The 24,062-nt window shown below is 39.8% G+C and overlaps 2 protein-coding genes across 3 annotated transcripts in view; both read left to right on the top strand.

Annotated features, from left to right (window-relative positions):
• LOC141805101 (electrogenic sodium bicarbonate cotransporter 1-like) overlaps window positions 1-1,482 on the top strand; it is a 44,459-nt gene extending 42,977 nt beyond the window's left edge. For both annotated transcript variants that reach the window (XM_074689836.1, XM_074689835.1), the window contains exon 26: window positions 77-1,482. The gene's annotated coding sequence lies outside the window, so the exon portion shown is untranslated. The remainder of the gene's footprint in view (window positions 1-76) is intronic.
• A 12,185-nt stretch (window positions 1,483-13,667) lies between these two features.
• Window positions 13,668-16,862, top strand: LOC141805537 (neuropeptide FF receptor 2-like). Its single transcript, XM_074690639.1, has 3 exons — window positions 13,668-13,995; window positions 15,783-15,882; window positions 15,989-16,862. The coding sequence occupies exons 1-3, from the start codon at window positions 13,668-13,670 to the stop codon at window positions 16,860-16,862; spliced, it is 1,302 nt and encodes a 433-aa protein (XP_074546740.1).
• Window positions 16,863-24,062: the final 7,200 nt, after the last annotated feature.

Below are 24,062 nucleotides of genomic sequence, written 5' to 3'. Positions count from 1 at the left end.
CAGAGAAAAGTGGTCCACGCTGTGTGAGTTTAAAATCCCTCTAACGCCACTTTTTCTCCCCGTTTCTCTCTTTTAGTCTTGAAAAAGGCGCCTACACGAAAGGTTCACCTCAGATTCGAATAGACAGGGACTCTGAGGAGAACGGTTTCGTCTGGAAGAAGAGCTCTGAAACCGATCTGTGAATGAATTATCCAAAGATGCAACAGAACCAGCGCAGCATAGCAAACAATAACCGTCCTCTTTTTGTATGATAGTATTTTTTTACACTCCTCTTGTGAGGATGAAATCAAAAGGCTGGAAGTATTTTGTCTTTAACACTTTTTTGTGGTACTGACTCTTATGAGGGCTGACAGGATACGTTTGAGTATTCTTTATTTGTTCCCAAACAACAAAAGGGCTACTTAAGGTCATCTTTATGCAGTTTTTATGCAAAATTAATATATTATGAGGGTGTACGCTAATTATTTATAACAAGCGTCCAACCAAAGATGTTGAATAATGAAAGATGCCCAGGATTAAAAAAAAACAGTTGTTTTGAATTCATTCTGTAAATATCAGATCTTTTTTTATAATTACCTCCAAAAGTAAGCAGCCTCTCTTTAAATTGTACTGTTTTATTTAACACAGCAGTCCATTAATGTATAGTTCAGTCCTTTTCTCATGTTTGCAGGAGAGATGAAGCCACATCTGCTTATTGGTCTGATCAGAATAAGAGTGCATTTTCTTTTATTTGTAGTGAACAAAAGGTCGTCTGTGAGCTCTCACAGATTCTGACATTGATTTTAATTAAAGGGCATATCAATGATTCATGGAGCATCCATCAAAGCTGCATATTCACAACACACTTGATAGAAATAGCATCAGAGAGACTGGAACTTCTGTTTTTGTTTTCTATTTCTTTATTTTTTTCCATATTTATTATATTTAACGTGAAAGCGGAACAATTTGAATCTGAAGTATGATATTTCTTCCTCTGGTGTGCGTCCTCTCTGGACGTATCTCACCTGTTTGTAGCTCTACCTCTCTTATATTTTCCCATAGGTGCCAGGCATTATACGTTCAAAGCTTCTTTCGTGCAATTATTTGTGATCAAACACTGATTTATTTAATCTCAACTGGCACTGTGTAAGATCTCTGAATCTTCACTCTCAGTTCTTTTTCTTTCTCTCTGTGACACTTAAAGATATTTTATTCTATTTTTGTTGATCAGTATAAACTGTATGATTTTTGCAGTGTTTTAAAGGGTTAATCCACCAAAATCTCACCCATAAAGCTACACATTGTGAATGATTTCCTTTCGAAGAGAGAGGAAAGATTTTAAAACCTAAAAGTAAGCAGCGTATGTTTTTGTTTTATGTAATGAAGTTGGGTGTTTGATATCCTCACACGCTTGACCCTCAAAGTCTGAGTTAAATTTCCTTTAAAATGTGATTATATTTTAAAGCTTTTAATGTGATCAATTCTCAAACTTTGAGTTTTTTTTAAGAAAGTATGTAGTGTGTGTGTTTTTTTTTATGCAAATCAGCAAACAATCACTGTGAGGCTATGCAATGTTGTGAAGAGCTGCTTCATACTGTACAGGATGATGTTTGTGCAGCAGCTTCTCTTTGTCTTCATCAACTCATTTAGAAACAGTTTGATTAGAAATGTCTTAAAACTTCTTGTGTTGCTCGATGACTTGATCATGCGTCTGTTGCTGATTGAAATATGAAACCAATCCAGTTTAGGATACTAATGCATATCTGAATGTAACACATCTCAATCACTGTAAATGTAAATGTGTGTATATATATTCTTTGAGTCGAGAGAAATCACTGCCGTCTCTGATTTGTCGTTCTAAAATAAGGGCTTTCGTCGCTTCCTGAATCACATCTTAACTCAGATATCATCTAAATGTGAAACACAAGAACCAAAAATCGAAATCGTCTTCCACTTCCTGTGATCTGTATATCTTGACTTTCTGACGTCCTAATTCCACGATAAGTGTAATATTTTTGATGTTTCTAACTCTTGAAATCAATTTTATACAAATATCTTAATAGCGTGATAATCATAGGCTACACTGAAGGAGGCAGACATCTGTGAGTGTGTTTTTTATGGACTAGTGTTTTGAATGAAAGCAATAAAATGGTCCAAATGATTCTTAAATAAACAAAGTCTGCGTCTCTTTTTGTTTTACTCCACTGAGTCCATTAAAGCTCCTATGAGGAACCTTAAGTTTGAGTTAATTTTGGCGCCTCCTGTGGACAAAGTGTTATCTCTGTGATTTTTGTTCTGTACAGTATCAATCTATTAATTTCTTTAAATGTGCTGATCAGAAAATTCACGACTCAATGTGAATCTGCACCATGGAGGATGATCACTGCAGGTGACACCTACCCCCCACTGGTGACAGATCACAAATTAATATATAGGAGTTTTCAGTCTTCATATTGGTGGTCTGGTTTGCTTTTAGGGCTGAAATAGAGTCAAAATAACTTTTTTTCTTTTATCATAACCAGCTGAAAACTCCTCACAGGAGCTTTAAAAACCAAACTGCAAAAAATTATATCTCAGCAAGTGTTTTTCTTATTCTTAGTAACAATAATTACAAAAGAAAAAAGAAAAAAAATATAAGACCTAATATGAGTCACATTCACCTGATGAGTCCAGAAAATGTTCTTTTTTTAAGACATTAACAGATAATATTGCTTTTCAAAGAGTAAAAAGAACCCTCCTCTAACTGGGTAAGAAAAATATAATCTTTTAGTGTCTTGAATGAAGACATTCTTCTATTCCCAGAAACTCTGCTTTTCTAGTATTTTTTTTTTTTAATCTTTGCAAACAATTAAAGCAAATTTTTGTCTTAACATCTTGAATCAAGACATTTTTTCTGGGCTTGTTTGGTGAATGTGGCTTATATTAAGTTTTTATCAGACTTTAGACATAAGCAGTTAGATTTCAGTTTTTACAATATAAAACAGCTACAGTGAAGTCAATATAAAATCAACACTAAAAACCTGTAGATTTGTAGCCTCTGAAAATCTTTTCAATGCAAGCTTAAATGGTGGTTTTGGGTGATCAAACTGTTTTTTTGCCTTCAGTCATTGGCAGTATGTTCTTAGAGCTTATCTTTGGAAAATAAAAGATGTTTCAATCCAAACTGGAGAGCAGCATATGTGTTGTCACAAAGACGATTTGAGCTGAGTTCATGCTCTGTTATAAGCTCTGGACCTCATTATCACAAGTGTCTGTCAGAGAAGAGATGAAGGGAAGGCTGAATAGTTTCCATGATCACAGGACCTCAGTCAGCTGGGATGGCTCTAATTGGCTCATTGGAATGAGTCACTTGTCTTCTCCAAAGGAATAAAATTGGGAATAATTAATTCCTTGATTGAGTAGAGATCATTTTTTTCTGACATGAGTACATGTTTGCTTTATTCCCTTGGGTCTGTCTGTCAGGGAGGGATTACCTGACTGACTTTCTGTTCCTTTAAAAGACTATTTATCTGCAGTATTTCTGCATTTCAATACCCATAAAACTATTTTTTGACTTCATAAAATATCAGCTCTTTAACTCAAAGGCTGTAAGAGAAGGTACTTCTACCTGTCTTTGTGTCCTTAAAGGAACAAACCTCTGCAGCTGTTCTCCTGTAGTATTCATCAGATAGCTTAATGAGGAAATTTTCCACACCTATACATTTTAAACAACAATCAAATGATGCAAAAACATAAACCACATACAAAGTAAGTTACTATAAAGTGTCTCTGTTGCTTTGTCACCTGCTGTATCACATTCTGGCTGGAGAGGGCAGTATAGGGACTCTTTTTAAAGAGGAATGTACACATTTAATGCTCAGTGTGCAACAAACATGACCTCAGGTTAACATATAAGAAACAAAAAACAAGGAAATATATCTTTTCCACTTAGACAATATATCAATACATCGTTTTGGCATTAAAAGCATCTAACAGATGTAAAAGAGTTTAAGTATGAAGAAAGTGTGGAAAAACCGTTGATTCTTTATCTGAGTCCGGGTAGGGCAGTAAACCTTTTTTTTTTTTTTTTAAAGAGGGAGTATTGTGCTTTTTTAAAAGTCTTTATTCTGTCTTTTTGTCCTTTGAAGTGTATTTACATGATTAACAGCTCATAAAAAATCTTTTTTTTTTCTCCTTGGTTTTTTAGAAACCCACTTTTTTTTAGTTGCTGTCTCTTTAAGGCTTCCCACACCATCCATTCAGTAACAAATTACATTTTTGTATTGTGTATGTGCTTTTTGTTAACAGCAAGACAGGGCTTGAACTTGATTCTGTCATGTTCAACAACCTACATAGTCAACTAATGGGCTCACTTTTTACCTGATAACCATTGGTACCTGATGTGCCCCTGGTAGAGTGCATTAACTCACAGCATGGGGCCCATGCTTTAAAAGCCTGTAGAGGCCACACATTGGTCACTCATGTAAACAGGGGTCGTATAAAGAGAAATTCCAGTAACTATTAGCTCTGGCAGCAATCAACAGGTGTTTTGGCTCTAAAAGCTACCCTGTTGATTGACGACTTTCAGTGGGATGCATCTCTCTCAATTTTCTTCAGATAATCATTAAATACTTATTTGATGAAGTGATTTTAACATGTATTAAAACTAAACTTGGATGCATTCTCGAGGGCTTTTGTGTTTCAAAAGCTGTTGTGAACTGGTTATCCACTGACACGTTCAGCTGAAGGTCTCCAGTTTATAGGGTCACTTTTTAAACTGGAACACCAGGAGCTGACAGACACATTCACACTATCAAGATCAAAGAAGACCATTGTTTAGGAGTTATTAAACCAAGTCAATCATAGCTGGGGGTCATCTTATTGTTGATGGGGGAGGGAGGGGGAAATAAAAAAACTGCTCCACCAATCAGAAACATTCATCTTGCAGGCTCCACCCCTAGTCAAATAGCATGTTGAGAAAGAGACACAGCCTTTTTTTTTTTAAGTGAGACCAAAATGTTCACCAGTGTTTGGCTGTATTCTTGATTCACCATTTATTAAAGAGGAAGAAATAGAGGCAGGTTGTTCATATTTACATGCTGTCTATAAACCAGTCAACAGAAATTGATTAAAAAAATATAATTTGTTAAGACTCTCAGTCTGAAAAACAGGTCATTCACATGTCAGTGGTAAAAATAGATGTTCTTGTCGTGAAGCTTGTTCCCGCTAACAGCTATACACCTCTTGAAGTGACAGTGAGCCCCGCCGACTCTTGACACTCACAGGCCCTGAGGGTCATAATGATGTCCTGTAATTGTCCAGTTGATGCTCCATGAGTCATCTCTTGGATGAGCGTGACCATTTGTCCATTTTTCTGTCCAGTTGTGACACTTGGACAGGAACACAGTGCACTTTGAGCTGTGAAATAGTTTTGTTTTGAGCTAATGACAGACCCTCAAAGCAAGTTTTCAGAGTTAATGAGGAAACCTATTTTTATCATACACCTCTGTTTATATGACGCTCAGCACTATATATGTCTGTTCTCATGTGTAAGGTGTGATGGCAGCAGTGAGGCTGTGATGTTGCCACAAAACAAAAGCAAAAGTGTGAAGAAATGTGTAATCATTATTTCTCAGGGGAGATCGTCAGATGTTGGGTTGGGGTTTCGGATTAATAAGAAAGTAAATGAAGCAGAAAACCACAGTGAAGAAAATCATTACACCTCGCGAAGCATGTGATTATTGGTCTTCTAATACCGCTTATTCCTGCTGACTTCCTGTTATTTATCGTTTGAAAATTCTTTATTGACCCTGTTTTTCTCAGGTCATCACAATTAAGATATTACTTTACCATGATAGCACTGCAGCCTGGCAAAAAAACAGTTGTAATGCTTTATATGAACATGTTTCTGATCTCTGCCTAATAGCAAATGCATGTTTGGATAAGTTCATATCAAAAACCCAAGGTGCTGGTTGTGCTAGAAGTGCTTTTCAACTGCAAAAACCAGGGTCTAAATTTGTCCATCAATCTATTCATTTTCTACTGTTTATCCTGTTCAGGGTTGAGGGTGACTGGAGTCTATCACAGCTGTCTTCAGAGAGGCAGGGTACACTGGACTGGTCGCCAGCCAATCACAGGGCTGACACACAGAAACAGACAACCTTTCACGCACACACTAATACCTACAATTTAGAATTACCAATTAACCTAGGAGAAACCAATCATGCAGGACAGAACATGCAAGCTTCACACAGAAAGGCTCAACCTGTCCAAACCAAGATTCAAGCTGAGACCTTCCTGCTGTGAGGCAACAGCACTAACCACTGCACTCCCATTCACCCCATTTGAACTGGTCCAAATCAGTGGCGGCTGCTGGTCAGTCAAGGAGGAGAAGCTCATTTTTTTCCAGCCTACATCATAATTTTTTTTATTTATTTAAACTTAAAATCTACCCTCCATTCCTTTTCAAGTGAATGATCTGTGACCCTGTCGTACCAACCAGGTGTTTTTTCCAGGGATTTTACCAGTGTTCTCTCAATGTTCATTGTTTCTGAGAAAGGTAAACTCGCTGGGGATCGATAAAACCTCTGGATCAGTCCAGAACAACTGAGAAGATGCTCCGGTGGAGGGTTATACTTAAAGATCGCTGACTGGCTCATTTCACTGTCAATCAAAAAGGGATCTGGCCTCAGACAGATCATCCAATCATCATGCAGAAGCCCAGCGTCCAGGCCAGCCCACTGTCTCATAGACCCCCAGAGACGCTGAGCGTCCGATGGGTGGGACAAAGCCCAGCATTTATCCAATGACCACCCAGTTTCCACATTGGAACAACCCACTCTACGCTTCCCTGCTGAAGTCAGAAGACGCTCAGCGTCCGACTGTGTTAAAGCGCTGAGACACTGTGGGGATGAATGAGAAGGAGGTGGAGCCAGTTACCTGTGATAGGAGCTGATTCTGAACAAAAGATGAAGGAATTCTAGCTCATATTTTATCAATGAAATGTACACACAGCAGGACATATCACCACTTTGTGACATTTTAGGGGAAGCTGAGCTTCCCTTGCAGTCTTAGAGCAATCACCACTGATCTAAATGTAGTTCTGGGGTAACTGATCCATCTTTAGACACTGTCTAGGGGGAAGTATTTTCCAAAGGTTCTTGAAATTGAGGGGCTGGGGCCAGCAAGCTGATTGATTATCTGACAGTGTTTTTATTTCCCCCTCCCTCTGTCCACAATAAGATGACCCCCAGCTGTGATTGACTAGGTTTAATAACTCCTCAACAGTGGTCTTCTTTGAGCCTGTTAGTGTGAATGAGCCTCTGTTAGCTCCTGGTGTTCCAGTTTATTGAGTGACCCGGTAAACTGGAGACCTTCAGCTGAACCCTTCCCCTTCCCCTTTTTTCCTTTGATAAATTCACTAAACTGCTTTAAATGTCTTTGGTTGTGTTTTTGGTCCAATCCTTAACACCTGGTTTACAGACTGGTACAGATCTGAAGCTGTTGGAGAAGGTTGCATCCTGCTGAAAGTCCTCAATCAACAGGGTTGCCCTTTAAGCTGAAACAACGGTTGATATCTGCCTGAACTAAAAGTTCCTGGAACTTTTTGTTGAAAAGCATCTCTTTATACAGTCTCTGATTCCTTCACTGCTTAATGTGTGTGGCCTTTACAGGCTTCTGATGCATAGGCCCCATGCTGTGAGTTAATGCACTCTGCCAGGGACAAACCAGACGCACAGATGCCAGCAGGACGCCTGTTCCTGACTAATGACTTCCCTGCTGTGCTGCTGTCACTGCTCTTAATAAGGACATATGTCCAGATTTACTCATCTACCAAAATGACCTCTGGCCCTCCGTTAAAGACAGGTGTGGGTTTCGGCCCAAACTTCTGCTTGTCCTGCACATTAGTGCTGTTTAAAAAGCTACTTAAAAAAAAAACATACTGTACAATCTACAACAGAAATTAAACCCATCTACGAAGTTTGATTCCTGCAGAGTTCTTCTGATGGCAGACCAAACTCCTGACATTTCTGAAAAAGGACAATGCAAGGAAAGCAAAACTACTCTCCTTTAACTCAGGACAATAAAAAGGTTGTGGATAAATCTTTCTAAATGTTGGAAAGGGCAATTCTTATTTTTTTAATCTGTGGCAGGGTGATAAAGTCTGCTTTTGTTTCTCTGGAATTAAAGCAGTTCATCTTTTTAATTGCTGCTCTGCAAGTTTTTCTGAAAAAAAAAAGAAAAAAAAAAGAAAAAGAAGAGAATCCTACTTTGTCTTACTTTAAAACCCTCCTCCATGATTCAAAACACATTAAGTCTTCTTTCACTACACCAGTTATTCTATTCTTATCTTTCTTGGAGACCAAAGTAATCTCAAAATGACTGTGAATATACTGTTAAAGAAACTTTCAAAAGCAGCAGACAAAAAAAATGAAATGTTAATTATTGATCCATTTCCAACAGAAATCACTCAGGTGGGAGCAGTATGTAATAAACTGCAAAGAACATCTGGGAATTAGTGGGACACAAAGAAGAACCATGGCCGAGAGAGAGGAGGGAGCAGCCATGACAGTGGAAGACAATCACTGACATGAATCGTTATTGTGCTCTCCCCCTCTCAAGATTCAGAAAGCATAAAGAAATCCACTGACAGCAAATCAATCTGTTTGAATGACCCTCGAAAGAGATTAGGACAAAAAAAAAAAAAAAAAAAATCATGCTTTAAGGCTGTTCTTTAACATGGGCGTGCACCATGAAGCTATGGTCTGATTTGATGCATATGTTTCAGCCAGGCTCACAGGAAAGCTGCAAAGGTGTTTTATATAGACTAAGACTGACACGCACAGTCTGCAGAGGTCTCAGTGCAGGATACAAAGCAGCAAGGTAATGTATCCATTTAAAGTAAAGTACTGTTTGACATGTGATAAAATGAAACTTAAAAACTCATTTTGATGCTGACCATCTCATTTTTAATCATGGATTATGAACAGATAAATAAAAGTAAGATTTTTCAAGATCATCCTCCAGACGTCTCATTTAACGGTTTTCCTCTTGTAGAACCCTCCGGACTTCTCTGAACTAAACACTATTTTAGATTTTTTACTAGAAAAATTAAGATATCACCCTCCATATGTTTTTAGAATTTTTTATTATTTTCCTGTTGGTAATCAAAATGACAATTTGGAAGAAAAAAAAAGAAGCACATTTATTTATTTATTTTTTTTTTGGTTTTTATTGTTTTCGGGTTCTGTGCTTGTTGGGTTTGTAGGACTAACCAGAATCTCAGGAGTAACCCTCCTAGGAGAGTGAGGGTTATTGGGGTTAAGAACTGGTGAAGAGGGGTCAGTTCCTGGTGTAGGGGGCAGTTTCTGGTGTAGGGGGGTCAGTTCCTGGTGTAAAGGGGTCAGTTTCTGGTGTAGGGGGGTCAGTTCCTGGTGTAGGGGTCAGTTTCTGGTGTAGGGGGGGGGTCAGTTCCAGGTGTAAAGGTGTCAGTTTCTGGTGTAGGGGGGTCAGTTCCTGGTGTAGGTGTCAGTTTCTGGTGTAGGGGGGTCAGTTCCTGGTGTAAAGGTGTCAGTTGTTGGTGTAGGGGGGTCAGTTCCTGGTGTAGGGGTCAGTTTCTGGTGTAGGGGGGGTCAGTTCCAGGTGTAAAGGTGTCAGTTTCTGGTTTGTGTGTGGGGGGTCAGTTTCTGGTGTAAAGGTGTCGGTTTCTGGTGTAGGGGGAACAGTTCCTGGTGCAAAGGTGTCAGTTTCTGGTGTAGGGAGATCAGTTCCTGGTGTAACAGGGGTCAGTTCCTGGTGAAGGGGTCATTTTCTGGCGTAGAGGGGTCAGTTCCTGGTGTAGGTGTCAGTTTCTGGTGTAGAGGGGTCAGTTCCTGGTTTAAAGGTGTCCGTTTCTGGTGTAGAGGGGTCAGTTACTGGTGTAGGGGGGTCAGTTCCTGGTGTAAAGGGGTCAGTTTCTGGTGAAGAGGGGTCAGTTCCTGGTGTTAAGGGGTCAGTTTCTGGTGTAGGGGGGTCAGTTCCTTGTGTAACAGGGGTCAGTTTCTGGTGTAGAGGGGTCAGTTTCTGGTGTAGGTGTCAGTTTCTGGTATAGGGGGGTCAGTTCCTGGTGTAAAGGGGTCAGTTTCTGGTTTAGGGGGGTCAGTTCCTGGTGTAAAGGGGTCAGTTTCTGGTGTAGGGGGGTCAGTTCCTTGTGTAAAGGGGTCAGTTTCTGGTGTAGAGGGGTCAGTTTCTGGTGTAGGTGTCAGTTTCTGGTACAGGGGGGTCAGTTCCTGGTGTAAAGGGGTCAGTTTCTGGTGTAGGGGGGTCAGTTCCTGGTGTAAAGGGGTCAGTTTCTGGTGTAGGGGGGTCAGTTCCTGATGTAAAGGGGTCAGTTTCTGTTGTAGGGGGGGTCAGTTCCTGGTGTAAAGGTGTCAGTTCCTGGTAACGGGGCTCAGTTTCTGGTGTCATTGGTCAGTTTCTGGATCAAGGGCCCAGTTTCTTGTGGAGGGCTCAGTTTCTGGTGTAAGGTCATATTTGCTGTTGTAGGGGGTAAGTTTCTGGTGAAGGGGCTCAGTTGTGTTGTGCTGGCTGCATCGCATTTTCTAAATGCTGCACAAAACTGATGAAGACATTTGATCAAGTTGCTTGTGTTTTGTCTTTTTGCATGTGTTTTCTTAAGTTGCAGTGCTGTGAGCTCTCAGGGCCACTGTACACTGCACTGCTGAAGAGCTGCTGTGTGTCCTTCTACACCATTAAAAATGAAACAACTAAAATTTTAAAGATTAACTTTAAAGATGCTTGTCTATTCAGTGTTAATGAGATTTTTTTTAATTCACTGTATGTGAAAAATATTCCATAATATTTCTGATCAGGTGATTTAACCAGGTAATAAATATTATACATCCAACTCTTCTGCTTTGATTATTGGGAAACAGTCTGATCTTAGTCTGTTTAGCTTATTAATGTCCTCTTCAGCTTTCAGCAATGACTAAATTAAGGATGGTAGATTCTTTGCGCACTTTGAACTCTACTTGTTTGCATTTTTTTTTCCAGTTGGGAGAAAATTATGACAAATGTCTTTGGCCTTTTCTGCAGGACTTACACATTTTCCTCCCTCAAGCAGCCAGTGTAGGAAACATGGGGTGTTTGAGTGTGGGAGGAAGAGCAGAGGTGAAGAAGCTCTGACGCTTTCCCTCAAGATTCAGTCCAGGACCGATGATGACATCCTCAACGCTCCACGTTCAGAGCCAAGGAAAGCCAAAGCTTCACATTCACAACCTTAGCCCACATTTGTGACACACTCAGAGGGAAATCAGTCCCTGCTTTATATATTTTATTCATGCAACACCTCCGCAAATGATCTCAGCACCGCCCAGCACACACCTCCCTGCAGGAATCTCACCCTCCCCTACCACCTATTAACACAGCGCAGCACAGAGAGCCAGGCAGGAGGAGCAGGCAGACACAGGGGGATGACAGCGCGCAGCGTTGAACTGAAGGAGTGAGTGGAATTTGAGTCAAATGGATTTACACCATCTGCTTTCACTAGAATCAGGAGTACAGCTCAGATTGTGCAGATTGTCCTGCCCGTAAGGTAAGAAATCTTTTTTTTTTTTTTTTAAATTTAAATATTTTCTCTGTTCCTCTTTTGAATATTTAAGAAATGTTCCCAGGCCAACATGTCATCTCATAAAGAATTTGTTTAAATATTGAAGGATCTATGTTTGTTTCTATAGTTGTTAAGATGTTCTGGCTGTATAGGAACAAATACCAGCCCAGCAAGGGTTTAGAAAGCACTGTTAAAAACATAACATACTTTTAAAAAAGTTTATATTTCTATTTTAATTTATCAAATTAGATATTGACGCTTTGCCCCACTGTGTATCTCAAATTATGAGACGGTTTTACAGTTTTGTGAAATTAGGATACATTTTTTTCAGCAATGGATGTGAAAGGTACAAGAACATTGTTATAAGAAAAACATGTTCTTTATTTCTTTCTCTGAAGGTTTTAATGGAAGTAAAAATTGACATTAATCACAAAAAACTCAAAACTGTTTTTTGTCTAGGACACAAACTTAACCAAAGTCTATCTGCTAATGTCTCTTATCTTGTAATGCCTATTTGGACTGTGCATAGCCTGCTTGTATAAAGCTAAAGCTCTGTACTTTTTGCAGAAACTCAACAACTCTTACAGCTGATGTCATCGAATGAATGAATTTATCATAATGTGAAAATGTGAGAGTTCAAAAAACACACTAGGGGGCACAAGAGAAGATTAACGTTATAAAATAGAGCAGAAAAAAAGATGAGAATGCAGTATTAGAAATATTTGGGGCTAAAAATGTCCGCAGGTCAGAATAGTCTGAACATGATAAACAGTCCTAATAAAATCCAGACCCTGATCCTGCCATAAAAAAAAATCTGACACATTTTTCTCCATATCGCCCCCTAATGGAGAACATTCTCCTTAGTTAGAAGCAGAGTTTGCTGATGTTAAAGAAGCATGTAACACTGCAGAAAACTGACCACTGATCATCTGGGATCAAGAGACACCTGGGGGACAGGTGAGGTTTGATTTCATCAGTCTGTGATGATGGAACATGTATGTTAAACCACACTTAGAGACTGATTTATACATCACTCAAAGAGTTATCAGATAGAAAATTCAGATGTTACTTTCACAGTTATAAATATGTCAGTGAGCTGCTGGGCTTCGGTCATTTTTCCTAAATCTGTGAAAAAGTCTGAACACCTAATAACACACATACATACATACATACATCAATATACAGCAGCATGAAAACCTTACCTTCTTTGCTTGGTGTGACAGCTTCAGCACTTATTGTCTTTGTGGACTGTTAAACTGATAATAACAATAATCCATCCATCCATTTTCTTTACTGCTTATCCTGTTCAGGGTCGTGGGTGGCTGGAGCCTATCCCAGCTGTCATTGGGCGAGAGGCGGGGTACACCCTGGACTGGTCGCCAGTCAATCACAGGGCTGACACAGAGACAGACAACCATTCACACACATACTCACACCTACGGACTATTTCGAGTGACCAATTAACCTGATGAGCATGTTTTTGGACTGTGGGAGGAAGCCGGAGTAATAATAATAATAATAATAATAATAATAATAATAATAATAATAATAATAATAATTGTGATATAAAAACTGATACCTTGGCTTTGGTATAAGTTGATACTGAAACATGTTTGGTACCAATGGCAGTATTCATTTAAAACTCTGTTTCTTAATCTGAGGATGAGATTGAGGATTATGTTTTGGAAACTCCAGTTTTTTCTAACTTTGTTAACCGATAATATATATAAATGTATTTAAACTAGCTTTATTATTATTTAATGGGATTTAAAATGTGTCAATGTGTGGTGGGTAAACCTCCAACACTAACAGGAATGCTTCCTCACTTTCTTCGACGCACGCTTTGCCAGCTGTTATGGTGCAGTCAGTCTGATCAGCTCATAGGTTGAAGCTTTCATTTGACACTAAGTGCGTGTTACTTCTGACTCGTTAACTGGGCTTTCTAGGAGGTTCTGGAGTGTAATGTGTGTTTTAAAAACACAGTGATGTCTTTATTTTCCATCACACCAGCTGCCGCATGAGGGACCACCAGCTTCAATGTGAGGTGCAAACAGTACATGGTTATGAAAAATGAACATGATCCATGTATTAAATCTCTACACCTGTCTTTTCAGATTTTACCATGAACCAGAATCCAGCTCATAACTCCTCTGGGGAGGTCTTGAGTCTCTTCAATGCCTCCAGACTTCAGGAAACCCCTCTGCTCCCCCAGAACATCACCTATGTTGATTTCTACCTCCACAAATCCTCTGTAGCGGCCGTCTTCACCGTCTCCTACCTGCTCATCTTTGCTGTGTGCATGGTGGGAAACGGGATGGTGTGTTTCATCGTGCTGCGCAGTAAGAACATGCGCACAGTCACCAACCTGTTCATCCTTAACCTCGCCATCAGCGACCTGCTGGTCGGGATCTTCTGCATGCCGACCACGCTGGTGGACAACATCATAACAGGTCAGAACGTGACAGCGGCTCCTGTTGGTTAATTTTAGAGAGGATGAAATTTTAAGAGCCTGTTTTGAGGTGCAGGTAAATAAACCTGTCTGCAGACTTAGATTAATTTAAGGCCAAAGGTCAAACCACTTAGAGTCATTAAAGCAGAAAACAGCAGGCCCAGACACAGGTGAGCACAGAAATCTCATTGCCTTTATTTGAGACAAGCATTTCCGGGTGCTGTTGAAGCTCTGAGGCAGAAATATGAAGTTCACAGGATGGCGTTGATCACTACGGAGAATAGTGTGTTGGTTAGAGCAGGTTTTTCTCATGTACTGCTGGCCCTTTAAATTACGCAGAACTTGTCTTTTTGGTTTTGTCTCATCTACAGCTTTGCTCTATCCAAGGGTGCATACTATACCTCAAAGTGTTTTTAAACATTAGTGCTGCGGAGCTTTGCCAAACCACATCAGATCTGTCTTCACAGCACCAGATCTGTTGGTTTCATTTCAAGTCAATGTTTTACATTACACAGGCTCCACTCCGTTGTGATCAGGACCAGTTTGGGTCAGATCTACAACACTTCTATATTTACTGCATAACACATCAACTTGCACAGAGTAGATCAACTCCAGGACAGGAAGTCAGGCACTAAAACCAATTTCGAACATTTGGTGAAACAAAACAAAACATCCATCCACCAACCAAGCCAGACCAGAAATCAACAGGTTTGACTTTTTACGGCCAAATGTGAAAGAGTAGAGGATCATCAATGGGGTGGGAGGTGCGGGAACTCCTTATCTTCCATCTTACAGTGATTTGTCGGATGAGAGCGCATGCAGTCAAAACACAGCAGAGCAGAGACACAAGTGACACAGATCTGGTGTGAGTCCAGTTTAAGAGCTTCTGGACACTTATGGATGCTGAAGCATTGACTTGGATCAGCTCATCTGCAATGCATCATAAACCACAACCAATGTTTTACATAGGGTTCAATGGCAAATGTTAACCCTTAAATGCTGTTACCTTCACAGCATGATTTCCTGGGACAGTGCTGTCGTCCCCTTTGAACTATGTTTTTTATTAGACAGTGGTTTCAAAACATGCCATGCATGGTTTTAAGATACCCCAAAACAGCCATTTTCCCTGATCCCCATTGGTAGATCTAAAACAGTGCAAAGCAGGATAGAGATGGTTGATCTGAGAAAATCACTCAGACAGCGCAGACCTCCACCAAGCATTTTGTGATTGTAACCAACACTTTAGTCCTACTTTAATGTTATACTCCCTTTCAGCAGACTGTCTGCTACAATTTGGTGTTAGTTGTAGGTTTGTTCAATAATTTGTTTCCTGACAGTGCTGAAAATTATGATGACCCAGTACATATTTCATATTCTGGATCTTAGTATCCAGAATATTACCAAGATCTGATTGTACTTTTACATCTGTCAGAAATTATGGTGACCTTGTCTTGTATTGTTTAGTAAAGCAATCTGACCATTTATGGTGGAGTTATATACACATATAGTGAAAACAGCCCCTATCTCACAATGATAAAGAATCATTTAAAAAACAGTCCTGGCTCCAGACGGTGATCCAGATCACCTTCAAAATTTAATCACTTCTTCCTTATCCCATTTTGAACATTTGCTGAAATAAGCTTGGTTTTTCTCTTTTAGTGAGCTCTTGAAAAACACAAGTTTTGGCTTCAGTTCTTCTTTCCCTTAAAGCTAAAGTAAACAGTAACAGCAGTTTTCCTCCATCTTTTACAAACTTTGGGTGATAACAGTTTTCTCTCTGTCCTGCAGGTTGGCCGTTTGGCAGCGTGCTGTGTAAACTCAGTGGAATGGTTCAGGGGATTTCTGTCTCAGCATCTGTGTTCACCCTGGTTGCTATCGCTGTGGATAGGTGAGACTTCAGTGTTTCTAGGTGTAAAGTGCTTGTTTGTTCGTGTGCCTCATCCCAGGTGTCTCCCTGTCGTTTATGAATCCTCTTTCAATCCCCCGTGTGTCAGGTTCCGCTGCATCGTCTACCCTTTCAAGCAGAAGCTGACTATCCCCACTTCAAAGCTCATTATCGTGGTCATCTGGGTCCTGGCTGTGTCCATCATGTGTCCCTCAGCGGTGATGCTGCAGGTCACTAAAGAGCACACCGTGAAGATTGTTCTCGGCCACAATGACACCCAGCCTTTCTACTGGTGCCGTGAAAACTGGCCCAATCAGGAGATGAGGAAAATCTACACCACAATCCTCTTCGCCAACATCTACCTCGCTCCTCTGAGCCTTATTGTCATCATGTACGCTCGTATCGGCTTCACCCTCTCCAAGACGACGGTTCTCTCTGTGAGAGGGAGTGGCAGCGACTCAGAAAAAGGAGCCGGCAACAACAAATCAAATGTGGAGGGACGTCACGTGACCTCAAAGAAGAAGACTCGAGTGATCATGATGCTGCTGGTGGTGGCTTCACTTTTCATCCTGTCCTGGCTTCCTCTGTGGACACTGATGATGCTGAGCGACTACGCCAGCCTGACGGAGCACCAGTATCGCGTCATTAATATCTACGTGTATCCCTTCGCTCACTGGTTGGCCTTCTTCAACAGCAGCGTCAACCCCATCATCTACGGGTTCTTCAATGAGAACTTCCGCAGAGGTTTCCAGGCCGCTTTCAAGTTCCAGCTGTGCTCAGCCGGCATGGAGCACCAGAGGACCTACTCTCACCGGGTTCGAGTGAACGCTGTGCTCCCGTTCCAGCCTCCAGTGCTAAGATCAGGGACTAGAGGTGAAACGGTACACCTGAGGAATGGGAAGTCCTCGGGTCAGAGTGGGAGAAGTGATGCCAAAGAACAGGACCTGATCATGGAAGACCTGGAGCAGGTGTCCCAGATTTAGGAAGAATTTATCTTTTGAAGGACAGGAGAGTTTTGACGAACTTTTACAAAATCTAATTCCAAACACCATTTATATCCCAATGTATACTTTCAAGCTTTGCATCAGTTGATGCATCCCTGTCCTCCAATCACTCCCTACTTCCAAGCCCAAACTATTGTTTTGTGAGCTCCTACAGAGCACAGGGTGTTGTATGGTCCACAAAATGAAGTTTCTACGAAAGCCTTCTCAGCTGAACTATTTTATCTCTTCAGTCTGAGAGCTCTAGTGGAGGATGGGGTGTCCTGTTACTATAAGAGACAGAGGGCACAGTGGTAGAGTCAATTGTCTCTCAACCAGGGCTTGATCCCAGGTCTTTGGGCAAGACACTTAACCCTGAACTGCCTCTGGTGCTGTGCCAGCGGTGTGCGAATGGGATTAGTTCACAGCCTCTTCATCAACGTGAGACAGCTCTGAGGGGTCAGAGGGGTAGAGAAAGCACAATCCATTTACCAGTTCTCATCAGGCCTCAAAGCAGCAGGGAGACCTGTGATGTTTGGTCAGTAACCTCACTCACACTTCCAGCCCCGTCCCCTCCTCAGCGCCCACATGCAGGCTCTGACTCTGGGTCTGAAGCCTGCCATGTGTTGTCATGAGAACTACTTACTAGTGCATTCAAGTGTTTGCTTTGCACTTCAACACTCAGCTCAAACATGTTGCAGTGCCAATTGTGTGCCAGTCATTTTGCCAGTTTCTCTGTTACTCAGTGTACAGGAAATGACTATGAAGAATGAATCTAAGGGCCTGGTTCGCTGAAGGACTGTGCAGCCCTTGCGCCTACTAAGCATGTGCAGATGTGCTAAAATTATATTGAAGTGAATAACAGCTTGCTATGAGTGAGCCGGGTCACGCTTATTGTGTTTTTCCATAAGTATTTAATTTGACCATCCATTAAGATGATTCAGATGCATTTGGATGGATGGATGCAGAAGTACTAGCTTAACAAGACGTCCAGTCCACTTTTTCAGACTCAGTGAATTGGCTTACATGCTCGGGTTTGTTTTGCGCCCCTGAGAAGACAGGACTTTATTACTGCATTGGTCACAAAAAATGCAATCCATGCCCATTTCTCAACAGGTAGATTGATATGATGGTCTATGGATGGAGTTCATGATGCTGAGACTGACAACTCCAGCGTCAACAGCAGCAGCCTCTAGCATGGCTCCTGGTGACAAGGATTGCCAGAGGTTCATTCCGAGATTCAACCCGACGGAAACATGAGCTGAGCACCGTAGCTAAGTCTTGGTTTTCTGACTCTAGATCAGTGGATTGACCTCTGATAGACCTCTCTGTCTTTCTATGGGCTTTATCATGACAGCTCAAAGTGCTTTGCTACGCATACTACTTATCTCTCTGGTTCTCCTCACACCACAACTCCACTGCTCTCCTATGGACGTTGTTCCTCCTCATTCTGCCCTGTTCCCGGACTCCATCTTTCCTAACAGGCTCATAATTATCACCCTGAGGACCATCATCATCAAAGAAAGAACTACAGATTTTCTTCCTCTTCATTGACAGGAGTGACCGTCAGATCCATGTTTATTAATGTTAAACAGAGGTAGAAGCAGCCGGATTGTGATGTCACGTTCAAATGCTGTTTTTTAATGCAGAAGTACTAAAATCTGAACTAAACATCCCAAGGAGACCCTGTGGTTTAATCATTTAGGAATATCTTTCAGGATATTTTTTTAAATTTTATTTTCCTTTCAATTTCTTTACATGCAATATTCTCTATAAAGTCTCCAAAAACAGCTGTGCAGACTCCATCAGTGTTGTCATACATGTATATGCTTTCAATAGAAGAAAAACAGACCCTTTACTGTTTGAATGATCCTCATTAAAAATAACAGCTATCTGACAAACCCTGGTGCTAAGAGCCCGCTCAGTTAGAGTGACACATTTACCATCTGCTGAGAGCTGGCGCTAACTGCACTGCTATGTTTCTAAGAGTTACACTAAAACTTTTCAGAGAACAAAACAACAATTCACCTCTGGACGTGCTCAAAAGAGCATGTCTGAACATGAAGTCTGCTAACATGACTGGCATCACTGATATTTTTCTAATAACCAGGAGTTAAATCAGTATGAAGCTATCTGAGGATCAGCTAGCTGTGGCGTTACACACACCACAGAGTATTTATTTCTTTATTTATTCCTCTGAACCAGCTGATCCTCATGAGCCTGCTCAGCTCAGCTCTGTGCAGCACAGAGTGGAGATGCTAACAGCTCATCTCACCCACCAATCAGGTGAAAACTGGAGCAAAGACTTGTGTAAACCCATGGAAAACCGCTAAGCATGGCTTCAGCACAGATGTATTAACAAGTGTTAATGCTTTGCAGAATGAGGTGTGAATGTTGAGAGCTGGTGTGGGGGAAAAAGGTCAGATCTTAGAAAGAAAAAATGTCTTTTCACAACATGAGTTAATAAAAAACAACAAGGTGTGAATAACGTCAGCATTGATACCATAGAAAAGAGAAGACTTTGAAAGTCTCTATACAGGACACTTATGGTAGCCCAGTCCACTGGAAACTGTAAAAGGACTTGATGCAGCATTTAGGCGTCTCTGCACTGAGGATAAACCTCTCTTGGATTAGCACACCTCTCATGGGCGATGTGTGAGGCGTTGGGATAAAAGTCTGTCACCTCCATCTCTTGGATAAGTGTCATCTGGTGCCCAGGGGCAGCAGCAGCTGTGAAGAGCAGCAACAAAGAGAAGAGGATCACAGGATCGTCTTTACAGCCTCCATGTATGCTCCTGTTCTGGGCTTCACGCTGACATTTTGGTACTGACACCATTGTGCCAAGGAGAGGAGGTGACATTCACCAGCAGGAGCAGAACATGAGTGTGCTCACTGCACGCACGTATATCACCTCACACACAGCTGCTCAACAGGAAGTCTGTATAGGTCAGGAAAGCCTTTCTCAACCATTGTGCTTTAATGGACTTTGATTCATGAAAAACTTCCTCCTCTTTGTCAGAAAATTACTTAACTGTGGGTGTCATGGCCTGGCGAAGGCCCCACTCTCACACAACAGCTGCCATTGCCATCAGGTCAATATGTGCAACTACAGAGCCTGTGCCTCTTTGCTATGTGCAGTCACACCAAGAGTTACCTCAACATGTGCTGTTGTCAGCTGGGACTGGAAGATGTGTACAGTGATGAATGCATGAGCTGGATGTAGGTTGTCTTGATGAAATTGGAATTATAACTGCTTATATTTTTGGTTCATCATAATTGGGTAGAAACATTAATATCACTCAAATGAATCATTCAATATGGCTAACTGGTCTTCATGTGCCAAAATCTCTCAACTGTGTCAAGGATATTTGGTTGGTCCCTCAGTTTGATGTGAGGTTTATTGTTATGATTCTTAAACACACAAACATGTCTATTTGATTTAGGGTGGGAGATATAAATACATTAAAATAATAAAAATAATAATCATTAAAAATATATAAATAAATAGATAAATAGAAAGCAGAAAAGGACACATATTCTTCCCATTTTCCCATTTTAGACTACCCTTCCTTTCATCCTCACCTCCTTTACCCCTGCTCCTCCAAAGATTACACCTCCACACAAACTGCACAATCACATGAGAAAGAAAAGAAAAACAAAAAAACAAAAGGAACGTTTTTTTTCTTTTTCTTCTTTTTTTTTTCTTTCTTTCTTTTTTTTTTTTTAAGCATGAAAAACCTTTTTTTATTTAACGCCTCTATATACCTCTTCTTGTTGATCCTTGGACAGTGTCACAGTAAAGCTATATGGAGGACCAAAACTGCCAAAATTAAAAATAAATAAAGTAAAATAAAATAAAAAACAACAAAAAAATCATTAATAAATACATAAATATAAAAAAAACAAAAGTAAAAATAATACAAAAAGTAAATGTGAAAATAGAACTGAATAGCAATAAATAAGTAAATATAAAGAGAAGTGCTCTGCTCTCATATTTATTTATTTTATGTGGCAAACACTGTCATCATCCAGCAGGGGAACAGTTCAACCCGAGACACACTTGGGACTGCCCCCTCATTTGAATACCAATAATATCACTGACAGTGTCTGCAACATAAAATAAATAATATGCTTTTTTAGAAATCAGTTATTGATATCTTATCATATTTTTATATTTATTTATGCATTTATGTATCTATGTATTCATTTATTTATTACTTTTATTTATTTATTTATTTATTTATTTATTTATTTATTTATTTATTTATTTATTTATTTATTTATTCATTTATTTTCTTTCATTTATTTATTTTTAATTTTGGCAGTTTTGGTCCTCCATACAGCCAGTGGTCACTACAATACTGTAAATACAGAAAGCACAATCCTGCTTAGCAGACCATCACTGGGTGGTTTTAAAGCTTTGTCACATTCAGAACAAGAAGCATAACAAGCTTCTGTGTCAGAGAAAGGCTGGGAAGACTTGAAGTGACATAACAGGAGGAATTTAATGCAGTGTTTGATTTTACCCTGAAATAAGCCTTTCACTATTTTATTCCACATCACTGCACATCAAAACCCATCTTTAGAATGATTACCTGAAAGACCTGAGCAGGTGGCCGTTAGCCTTAGGATACTGTACGATCTGTTGCCTTATAACAGGAAACCCTACTGAGGGCTGCTTGAGGACTTAATTACCCATGTGGTTGTGTAGAAACAAGCTGTTGGCTTCACTCCCTCGTGTAAACATAAAAAGCATAGGGCTAATTGATGCTAAACATGGATGCTCACTGATCCAAAAAGTTGTGTTTTCATGTTCAGTGTGGAGGTAATTTTAATCCAGAGATGTGCTTGATCTCAAAGATAAACATGAAAAACTGGACCAATCAGTGAAGGTCTTTACTCATAGCTGTGGCCATGCTATCTCCACACCTTGCTCCCTCCTACAAACTGCTACTGAATCAACGCACTTTGAAGCGTTCTATATCAATGAGCAGTCAAGTGTGTTAGATAATGTATTATATCATGTTTTTCCCTCTCTGCATATTCTTGAATCAGGAACACATGATGGGTGGCGCATGTGAGGGTCATGAAAGCATCTCAACAACACTTGAGGAACATTTTCAGGGAGAAGAAGAATACCTCGAACAGTTTATATCTGAAACACATTTCTTCAGATGACTAATTATTACACTGATGCAATTATTACTCTGCAGCTGTGTTCCTTTTCCATTGTTTTTCAAAGCTACATCTAAATACTGATTCATAGTTCTGTGACCTTCTCTGTTTGCTGAACACAATGGTAGTTGTCTTTGTAAAATATGGGAGACGTTTTGTGCTGCTACTGTTCTTTGCTGCTTGTTTTCAGAGTAAAACAAAGGTTTTAAGACAATTTGATGATGGAAATAAAGACCAACAGTTTCAACAGAGAATGTTGTGAGAGCCTGTGTTTTTTTCTTATCTCATCAAATGGAACCTGAATCAAATCTACAGGACTAGAAAATGTGTGTACTGTTAAAAGAGAGGATACTCTGCTTTCCTATTTTAAAAACATTGATATAAAATAACAATGCTGAATGTTTAGACTTGACGTCAGCAAATTTTAAAACTCTACAAATTCAGATGTTATAGAAATCCTTGACTTCCTCTGTAAAATGATCAAAATTCTCCATTCTTAAAAAAAGGAATGCACAAGATTTCCATGACACCTTCTCAAGACTCCATATGAGGATCTCCCAACTGAGCTAGTTCATGGCACATTAAAGGGGTGGGCCTCAAACACCAAGGTTTGCCCAAAGTTCTACCAATCAGGCCAGTAAGAGGGAAGGGGATGTGTGAGGCAGAAAGGCTGAAATAAGGGTTTTCAAAAACACCAGGGGAGAAAAAAAAATCTGTACTTTCTTAATTAATCTATCATGTAAAGATACTATTCTGACTACAGACTTAAGACTAATAAGTGAAATATTGAGTGACTCAGCTGTAACCCAGAATTAAACTGTGAATAATTTATAGCTAATTTATACTAAAAATAAGACATAAACACTTTATTAGATTTCTTTTTTTGCAGCATATAGTTTAACAGAGATAAAGTATCACTTACTAAACTCTAACGGTGAAGAACAAAATATTCTGACTGGAAAAGTGAGAGCTTCAGTAGAGGATGGGGGTGGGCTTTAAATAGCAGAACTGCCCTTAGCCCCACCCCCGACAGACCTCCAGAGGGCTGGCCAATCAGGGCAGAGGGGGCATGTAGAGTGCAGCGGCTTAAAGAGACAGCATATATATATATATATATATATATATATATATATATATATATATATATATATATATATATATATATATATATATATATATATATATATATATATATACATACATACATACATACATACAGATTTTGTTTGATTTTTTTATTTATAATTTTTTTTTAAATTTATTTCTTCATTAGTTAGCTGTTTAGGTTCACCCCTTCTTTTTCTTCTTCTTCTAAAATAATTCTTAGTTGGGTTCCTCTTACTCCTTTTCTATGTCCCTTCTGCCAAAGCAGCATGTAAATAGATAAATAAGTAAATGTTACCATAATTGTCAAATGTCATAATAGTATGTCCCCTGAGAGGTTGACTTCTCTAGCTGATGAAAACAGGGCTGTTTGTAGGTGTGGATATATTAAACTCATCTTATTGTGTCTTTTTTAACCTATGTCTTCCCCAAATGAAGGACAGAGCTTCACATTAGAGTGAGTGATGTCTTCACTTACACCAGACTGAATCCCTCACTGAGACTTTATCGCTCACAGATGTACTCTTAACGTGTAGAGAAGCAGAAAACAGCAATATAAGCAGAGTAGATACCGTGACTGAATCATTGACTTTAGATACTCAATCATCAGCTGCGAGATCAATAATGTGGGAGTCTTTTCACGGCACAGCAGTTTCTGTCACACAGACTGTATTTATGCTATGACAGTGAATGTTTTACAGTGGTCTGTGCAAACCAACACGTCAGCACTCTTATATCTGCAGTTTGACTTGGTTCGTTTGGCAACACAGAGTGAGCTGAGCTTATTTGACCAAGGAAATACAAAACCAACTATATGTTTAAAGAAATACAGGTACATCTCAATGCATTAGAATACAGTGTCAACATATTTTTTTTATACAGTTCTTAAATTTGAGGTGCTGCTGAGGTGTTATAGAAAATCAG

Source organism: Halichoeres trimaculatus, unplaced genomic scaffold, assembly GCF_033239565.1.
Source record: "Halichoeres trimaculatus isolate MK-OKI-2021-1 unplaced genomic scaffold, fHalTri1.1 fHalTri1_scaffold_16, whole genome shotgun sequence".
Classification (NCBI taxonomy): Eukaryota; Metazoa; Chordata; class Actinopteri; order Labriformes; family Labridae; genus Halichoeres; species Halichoeres trimaculatus.
This window is presented reverse-complemented; position numbering and strand designations above follow the sequence as displayed.